The 9,154-nt window shown below is 40.6% G+C and overlaps 2 protein-coding genes across 3 annotated transcripts in view; both read left to right on the forward strand.

Moving 5' to 3' along the window:
• The window catches only part of il17rd (interleukin 17 receptor D), a 33,325-nt gene extending 26,653 nt beyond the window's left edge, over positions 1-6,672 (forward strand). Inside the window, exons 8-16 of one of the 2 annotated variants that reach the window (XM_005724422.1) lie at positions 338-403; positions 549-603; positions 1,524-1,634; positions 2,074-2,258; positions 2,364-2,479; positions 3,226-3,474; positions 3,558-4,112; positions 4,231-4,508; positions 4,706-6,672. In XM_005724422.1, the coding sequence (XP_005724479.1) occupies positions 338-403; positions 549-603; positions 1,524-1,634; positions 2,074-2,258; positions 2,364-2,479; positions 3,226-3,474; positions 3,558-4,112; positions 4,231-4,508; positions 4,706-4,833 (1,743 nt within the window). In that variant the 3' untranslated portion in view covers positions 4,834-6,672. The remainder of the gene's footprint in view (positions 1-337; positions 404-548; positions 604-1,523; positions 1,635-2,073; positions 2,259-2,363; positions 2,480-3,225; positions 3,475-3,557; positions 4,113-4,230; positions 4,509-4,705) is intronic. The other variant, XM_005724423.1, reaches the window with a different exon arrangement.
• A 1,510-nt stretch (positions 6,673-8,182) lies between these two features.
• The window catches only part of arhgef3 (Rho guanine nucleotide exchange factor (GEF) 3), a 33,241-nt gene continuing 32,269 nt past the window's right edge, over positions 8,183-9,154 (forward strand). The window contains exon 1 of the mRNA XM_005724424.1: positions 8,183-8,240. Within this exon, the coding sequence (XP_005724481.1) occupies positions 8,206-8,240 (35 nt within the window). The 5' untranslated portion in view covers positions 8,183-8,205. The remainder of the gene's footprint in view (positions 8,241-9,154) is intronic.

A 9,154-nucleotide genomic window follows, 5' to 3' on the forward strand; every position in this document is an offset into this window, starting at 1 on the left:
CAGCAACTCCTAAGCAATTTTGTGAAGAATGAAAAAAGGCACACCTGTCCCGTCACTATATCAGGGTTGATATTAAGGCGGCACCAACTCCCCACTGATACTGACACCACTGTTTAATACTTGTACAATAAACTGATGAATATACTGTTCCCATGTGCTTTGAAAACATTTTTAAAACTTCTTTGGCCTTCAGTTGTACCTCCTCTCCTCCTGAGCAGGCTTTTGTTAAAGTGTGTGCGTTGTCAGAGGGAGTTTGGGATTGAATCTGGAAGCTAAAATTTAATTGCAGATGTTAGTCTTTATTGAAAACTAAAGTGTCGTGTTTTACCATTTCCAGGATGTGAATCAGCCCAGAACGACATGTATCCTCCAGGACGTCACTCCAGGGACCTACACTATAGAGGTACATGAATGTAGCACAGAGCTGAGCTCCATTTAGAGCATTCACAGCTGGTTAAACTGGTTTCTGCTGGAGCCTAGTCCTCACCGAAGATGATTTATAGACCAAAAATGATCAGTTTTAAACAGTACTCTCTTCTCTTCCTCAGTTAAAAGATGACAGCAACACCACCAGGATGCACACTCAGCACCACGTCAGCCAGGGTGAGATGCACACAACCACACAGTACGCTGTATATAAAAGACGGCCACAGACACCTTAACATCCCACCATTTCATCTTTAGTATTGTTGGGTCTTTAGTTTGATTTAAAAATACACCATTAAGTAAATATTCCTACGATGACTGCACTAAAAATAATTGAGCTGAATCCACTGTGAACAGCCCACCTGTGCAACACTGCTGTTCATGATTTACTGACAGTCTTAATCCATTTTTTTAAAGCCAATGAGGGGCTGTCATAGTCAGACATTAATGACATGTTTTCAGTGAATGCTCTGGTCTGTCCATGACTCTGTATATCATCTTACCACATGCTGAGCACAGGGCATTGTCCACATTGAGGCAATAGACTACAATAAAATACAATGACATGTTGGCAGCCAGAAAGGAGTTTGCCTCTTCACTAATTTGTCAGCTCATTAAGGATCTCTGACTTTTCTGATTTCTTTAACTTATAATAAAAAAATTAGCACCACCTAGTGGCTGGAGGTGTAACTACAAACCAAAATAGATTCTACACAACAAAGGGGTCCAAGGTGAATTTTAGGAAAATAAAGTTCAGCATCCTACTTCCTCCCCCAGTTTAAAAAAGTCTGTTGGACATTAGGATGCCTCCCGGTAGCCTCCCTGTAGAAGTTTTCCTGGCACGCTCAACTAAGACGAAACCCCGACATAGATCCAGAACCCACTGGAGAGATTATGTATCCACTGGATCTAGAAACGAGTCAGGATTACTCCAGGAATCAGTTCTCATTGTGTGCACACAATGAAACATCAACTTCAGTTCAGACCTATTGACTCTGCCCTGCCCACTACTATCATTATTTTGTGGCAAAGAAATACTGAAATAACAGTCCGATCTAATTGCCTCACAAATGGGTATGTTTGTTTCCATCCTTCAGTCCACTCCCCCTGGGCGGGACCTATCCGTGCCATGGCCATCACGGTGCCGCTGGTTGTCATGTCAGCATTTGCAACCCTCTTCACAGTCATGTGTCGCAAGAAGCAGCAAGGTGAGGGGAACCATGATTCATATTTTAAGGGGCTCAGTTTCTTCCCATTTTAATGTTGCTAGTAATGATTAGTGATAGTGATCATCTGCTGTGTAAATGACTTTCTTTCCTTTAGACAGCAACTGGCCCCAGATTTACTATCTTGAGAGGTGTACACAGTATAAAGCAATTACCCTTGTAAACCTTTGCATTACAAAAGGGTGAGAATATATAAGTGTTACTTCTTTCCACTCCTTTTCAAGCACTTGTACTAGAAGACAGTATTAGCTGTATTCATGCTCGGAATAAATGATCAGTCAATCAATCAATGTGACTGCACGACATCCCCGTTATCTTAATGTTTTTGTCATTTGTCATTCAAATGCAGTTGCCAAATTTCGGTCACCATACTTTAAATTTATGGCTGCATTTTAAAACAATCCTCTCTTCCCTCCTTTAGAAAACATCTACAGTCAGCTGGATGAGGAGAGCAGCGAGTCGTCCAATCACAGCGCAGCACTGACCACTGAGCGGCCGTGGCCCCGCCCCAAAGTCTTCATCTGCTACTCGAACAGAGACTGTCCCAAACACACCAGTGTCATCCAGAGCTTCGCCTTCTTCCTGCAGGACTTCTGCTGCTGTGAGGTGAGACGATCATGAAGACGAAACTGAGGACCACTAAAAGACTTGGAGGAAAAAAATATAGAAAACATGAAAAAAATCAAACTGATTATTTTCACTCATGTTCAGGTTGTGTTGGACCTGTGGGAACACCTGGAGATGTGCAAAGAGGGTCAGATGTCATGGCTCAGCAGACAGCTGGATGAAGCAAACTTCATCATCACCGTCTGTTCCAAAGGCCTGCGGTACTCACCTTACCCTCCTGTTTCTATAGAAAAATAAGCAGACAATCACATTTATTAGAATTTAGATTTCATTAGTTTGATTTGGTTTTATTTATTTTTTATGCTTAATTTTTATGAGTGTACAGTATAATTTTAATTAGTCTTTGTTTCTGAAGTCTCATTCTTCTTTTTTAAATTTAGCCAGGGAGACTTCTCCTCCCTGGCTCAGAGTGAATGTTTTCTTCATATTTAATTGTATTTTTTTGTGAATATTACAGTTGAGGCGCTGAAAGTGCCTTCAGCTGCAGTTCCTCAAATGGCCACTAGATGCCTCTAACACTTATCAAAAGTGAACATCAGAATTTGAACTAACAAATAAGTCAGGGGTTCAGTAGTTACTTTATAGTAAAATCTTTTAAAATTGTTGAATTAAAACACAAAATGTGTTGAAGATGCTGATGCGTATATGATTTAATTTATGGTAGGCTCACAGGTTTCTAAACCTAATTGACGAGTGTGTCACCCCTCTGTCCCACCTCTTTTTACAGGTGTCATGTTTTCTTCATTGTGTGTTCACTTGTTTCCGTCTTTCCTTTGGTCTCTCTTGTCTTCTTGCCATACCCATGTGCCTTTTCCTCTTCAAGAACATTTCAGGTTTCTAAAATACAAAAAATGTTAAGTAAGGAGTCAACTAAAAATGTACCTTTATTCTTTTCCTTACCATATTTTTTATAACCCCTTTTGTCATAACTGTTGTTTTTTTGCAGCTATTATGTGGAAAAGAAAAGCCGTCGAGGGAAGACGCCAGTGAGCCGCCGTAGTAATGGCAGCAGCTCTTCGATTACTGCGGTTGGTGGGGACCTGTTCATTGTGGCGGTTGCCATGATTGCTGAGAAGCTGCGGCAGGCGAAGCAAAGCGAAGACAGCGGGGCACAGGAGATGAACCGATACATGGCAGTTTACTTTGACTATTCTACAGAAAGCGACATCCCCACCATGCTGAGTCTGGCTACCAGGTAAAGACGGGAACAATGAATACAAACTTTAATGAAAATGATAAATACTTGCAGCCTGATAAATAATTTCATTTCCTGTTTAGGTTCAAGCTGATGGACCAGCTGCCTCAGCTCTTCAGTCGGTTCCATTCGAGTCATTCCAGTCTGACTGATCGTGAGCAGCAGCCTCTTAACATTTCCCGCAGGAACTATTTCAGAAGCAAGTCCGGGCGCTCGCTCTACGTTTCCATCTGCAACATGCACCAGCACATCAGCCAGAACCCCGACTGGTTCGAAAAGCAGCTTGCTCCTGCTGGAGCATCCTCTACCTCTCCTGACTCTTCCTCCAAACATCCGTCTCTCGCTGCTGTCCAGGCTCCGAGCCTTCCGCCCAAACCTTCCTGCTCCTTGTCATCTCAGGCTGAGCAGAGGTTTGACTCTGGCTTGGTGCTGAATGAGGTGGTGGTGCGAATGCCATCGCTGGAGAGTGGGGAGGGCGTGATGGGGAGGAACGTACTCCAGCTGGCCCATGGTTCCAGCCCTGATCCCAACCTTTGCCCGAGTCCCAGTTCCACCCCTGACCCCTGTCCCAGTCCTGGTGTCTGTCCCAGTCCAGACCTACCACACTCTTCTCTGTTCATGCTAGATCCCAATTCAAGGTAAAGGAAAGTGTGTTACACCTCATTTTTGTTTTCTTTTAATTTCACTGATATAACAGCAGGTAACATATAACTATTATTATTATTATTCTGACTGCAGATACTTTTTCTGTTACAGGTCTGCTTCTGGAATATCTGGACTGTTATCCGAAGACTCTTCCTCCTCCTTGTCCTCCTCTGGTCCTTCCATCCTCCAGGATGGCATTTCCCCTGGTCAGGGACAGGCTGATGAAGGCCGCCCCACTGTTCCAGAGATCCCCCCACCTCGTGATTCAGGCATCTATGATTCATCTGTTCCTTCATCAGAGCTTTCTATTCCCTTAATGGACGGACTGTCACATGACCAGGCAGACTCCTCCTCCCTGGCTGAGAGTGAATCATCTTTCTATGGTTTGAGTAAGGCCTCAACCTCAACAGATGTTTTATAAAATCGAACTTTGCTGTTTGTTCTGTAGAAAAAGCAACATTTTCAATAACATGCATGTGCCAAATTTCCCTTGACTTATGTCCTCATGTGACTTTTGCACAAAGGTAAATGATTTTTAAAGACTGAAGGTGATCATGGTGCTCACACTTGGCTATGTGTCTTTCAGGTGATGAAGAGGCACCCGCTGCCACATCGCTCAGCTGCAGCGCTGCCACGGTGTGCAAAGCTGAGCTGCACCACCATCATCACCTCGAGCAAAATGACGCTGTTCTCACACCTGTGGCATCGTTGTAGGGGTATGCCTTCAGCCAATCAAAAGAAGGCTAGCCTGGTGATGTCATCTTGTAAATCAATGTGGCAACTTGGACCAAAAAGTTGCCTTTGTGAAGAAGGTGAAGCTGGAAGAACCGGAGTGGGAAGCAGAAACTGAGTTCTGGAATGCTGATCTGTCATAACTATGTTAATCACTGAGTTCTAGAACACTATTCCATGGTAACTATGGTAGCCACTATGTTGTAAAACACTTGACCATAGTGACCATGGTAACCTTTGAATTCTAGAATGTTGATAAATAGCTATGAAAACTATGGAACCACTGAATTCTATAACAGTATTCTTTTGTAACTGTGGTACCACTGTGTTCTAGAACAGTAATGACTGTGATTGCTATAGTAGCCACTGTGTTCTAGAGCAGTATTTCCTGGTAATTGTGCTAATCACTGATTACGAGAAAACTTTGGTAATTGCAGTTCTTTTTTCTTTTTTTTTTGTCCACTGGAGGATTTTTGAAGGACTGGAACTCCAGATGTTGGCAGAGGTGACCGTTTCAAACCAAAGATGGCCTCAGGCCACAGTGTCCTGATTGGCAGACAGAAATGTATGACTTGATGTCAGGTACCAAAACGTGATGCTGTAACAAACCAGCTGTTCCAGTACTGTTTTGATGTGAAAATGCAAGATAAAGCAGAACCTGATCAAAGGGTTTACTTGCTGCCCAGGACTGTCAAAGCAGTTCTTACTTAAAGCTGCTGAATGTATAAACACCTTAAAGACATCAGTCAGCACTTTTGGACCAAACACTTCTGGGAAACTCCCTCAGAGTAACTGCTCCACAGAAGTGTATACCATCAAGGACACTTTTTTTTCCTTTTTCTGTTTGCATTCACACCTTCGGTAAAAATGCTAGCATGAAGTTTGACCCACCTGGCTGCTGTCATAGCAACAGCTATCACAATTACATAATGGAGAACACGGTGGTTGGAGCCGTATGTTTGTTGTGTGACTTTTTTCATAACAGCGATGGCATTAGAAAGGGGACAGATATAGACTTTCTAGAGGGAAGCACCAATTCTGGGCTTTTCCAGTGACCACAGCTGTTATTGCTGCAGATAACCAAACAAATCTTCCCTATTCTCTGACCAAACATGTTATCAAGTAAACCAAAACAGTTCAGATCTGCTTTGGTTGTGGTGATTCTTGTAACTCAGTTTCAGTCTCTTTGTTTTCTCTCTGTTTTGCTTATCGGTGTATCAAGTCGAGAGGAAAATCTAGTAAAGATTTCACATTTCTTCAGCCACATACAGGCTGAACTTAACAGATGCTTTATTTGTCTACTGTCTTTCATTTTTAGTAATCTCTGGCTTACATAGGTAATGTTTACTATTCCTATTTTATCATGGCGATTGCATTACTCAAAAGGTTCCTCTTGTGCTTTACTTAAGAGTGAAAAAAGGTCCTTTGCCCTTTTAGTTCATGCATTATGCAAAAATACAAAAAAAGGGGGACTGCTTTGATGTAATATTATTTTGTATTATCATGATTTAAGACCAAATACTGAAAAAACTTATACTATAAGATAAAGAATCAGATGAAGCTTGTTTAAGAGGTGCCTTTTTTATTTAAATGTGCCCACTTGTTTCTTGAAAGACATTTGCATCATAAAGAGAAACCTTCTTCAAAAGCACATCTTGTTTTGAAATACTTCCAACATACTCATGCCTTATATTTGTTGACAAAGATTTATTGTTGGTGTAACAAAGTAACATGACCACTATTATCGGATCATAAAATCGAATATTTTGTTTAAAGAAGTGACATAAATGTTAGTACACCTGGCTAACGTTATGTACAATGATGGAAGACTATCATTTACGTGAACAAAGTATTTTGCTTTTTGAGTTTTTCTTTTTAAAAATTGTTTTCTAGCTCAAGAGAGTGAGTTGCTGCTGAATGCGTGAGTGAGGATTTCTGGTTCATCTGCAGGTTTGAGTTGGCTGGAAGGGACGATGTAACATTTCCTACTTGTAAATATAACTTTTATTTTTCTCTGGAAATGTCTGATATGATTTTGTATAGTTAGACTTTTATTTTAGTAAGCTACTTGTTTTTAGAAATTGTACTGTTTTATAGTACCTTTTATATAGAAAATAAAAAATCCTTATTAAAAAAAGTTATTTCTATTTCCTTTCTTTTCATGACTTTCTGCTGGGGATGATTTGGATATGAGCAAGCTTTTATTGTAGCAAAATATAATTTGGATCAAAATATCCTTTATGGCTGATCGTACTCTGACATGCTTCAAGCTGACTAACAGGTTTTAGTTTCTTGTGGTGAAACAAACACTCTTCCCTGATATAAAGGCCACTGGACAGCTCTATAGTTTGTGAGCTGTGAGGCATCAAGGCTTAAATAAACAGAAGCTACTAAAACTCAGATGTTCTACAAACAGCCTGCTTTTATTTTCAGAATAAAAGCTTAAACCCTGGCATGGTTTAGAGATGATTAACAATTAATTTAAAAAAGATTTGAGAATTCAGTAGGCTACATACTGAAAGCTTGGAGGAAACAAAAGTATCAATTCTATTGCACTAATATCAGTCCGATAACAATACCAACTTTGCTATTGATAATATAAACATTTGGATTATTCTGCCCACCTCTAGTTTGAACTTTTGGATATGTATGAGGTCATAGAGAGCAGATATAATATGGTCATCTTTGGCATAGAAGCTCCACCCACCTGCTGCTCAAACCTCTGTTTTTATGAGTGAGTATCATCCAGTCAGGAGAAAATTGGTGTAAAGGTGGAAGAACTAATACAGCTTGTTTGAGAGGATTTGTGGTGCTGCAACCAAGGAGCAGAGTCTTTTTTTTTTTTTTTGACTGAATCATGCAAAGCTACTGTAGAATAAAAATAAGCCTGATCTGGAAATGCATAATACTACTTTGCATTACAACAAATGTTAAACTATTTGTTCTTGACAGTCTCTGTTTTTCAATTTTTCCTCAATGCATTCTAAAACACATTTAATATGTTAATGTTAAATGTGAGTAAGATCTTGAGTAATATCTCATTTTATCTTCAAAGTCAACCCATGCTTTTATTCTGAAGGCGAGGTTCGAAGGAAGGCGCTGCTCAGACTCGGCTGTACAGAAAAAGGAAGGATTTATCGCTCTCAGGTTGTTATCCGGCACAAATCTTCGCACTGAAGCTGGACTTTCATTTATTTTAAGAAGAAACTTTTGTTTTCACTCACTGGAAGAACTAAACTCACTGAAGCAGCTGATCCGACTGCTGTTTTTGTTTAATCAGGGTTTTTTTTTTTGTTGGTTTTTTTTTTTAAAAAGAGGGTTTGTTTTCGGCTCGTTGGGAGGAGCTGCAGTCCGATGCAGGCAGGTGATGGATGTCAGCGGGGTTCGAGGTGAGGGGAAGCTCCTCTGTGAAGCTTGAAACATTTTTTCTGAAGTTTTTTTGGTAAAGAAAATGTATTAAAAGTTTCGGGGAAAGACATGCAATTCTATGATTAACCCTATCATGTTTAATTATAAGGTGTTATTATACATGTGGAAGATTTAAAGTCAAGAGACTCTGAAGAGGAAGTCAGTCTACCAAAGAGAGAAAAAACTGAAAGAAAGAGGTTTTTATTGCTGCTTCATGAGTCACAAGTTTGCATGAGAGGGTGACTTATAGCTTGTGCAAACACACACACAACACACACAAGGCTCCAAGTCTATCTCTGTGAGGACCCCGAGCTTTACCCCTGAACTTAACCTGGACCTCATTCACCTCATTCAATTCTGAGCCATAAAAGAAAGCTTTCAAGCACCAAAAGACAGGATCTCTCTTTTCCCAAGCTGTAAAACTCAAGCTAGTGCTAGCAAAAAGGAATACACACACACACACACACACACACTGGCTTCTGTCCTTGTGAGGCCCTTGCTATGATTTTAACCTGTACCACACAGTACATTTCAGATAAACAGCCTTCTGCAGACAGTTTGACTCTCTGACAGTTTGGTGTGAGCTGATGTTTGTTTGCTGTTTAAGTCACAGTTTTCTGATACTGTTGAATTAGCAGCTGAAGCTCTGGAGTGATGTGATGTTATGCTAGTTCGTGTTAGTTTTGGTTACTTAAATGCAAAATAGCATTTGTTGAAGCTGGTGTTTACCCACGCTGCTCCAGGATGATCTCATAAAGAACTTCCTCAGTCTTCATAAATGTTCAGTGAGGTTGAGATCATGTGATTGCAGGGAAATTCATGTTTGCTGGGACGCCTACTTTGGTTTTTAAGTAGTTCTTCAAGGCTTTGATGTGTGTTTGGGCCTCATTATCCC

Source organism: Pundamilia nyererei, unplaced genomic scaffold (assembly GCF_000239375.1).
Source record: "Pundamilia nyererei isolate P.nyererei 1_Seehausen unplaced genomic scaffold, PunNye1.0 scaffold00012, whole genome shotgun sequence".
Lineage (NCBI taxonomy): Eukaryota > Metazoa > Chordata > Actinopteri > Cichliformes > Cichlidae > Pundamilia > Pundamilia nyererei.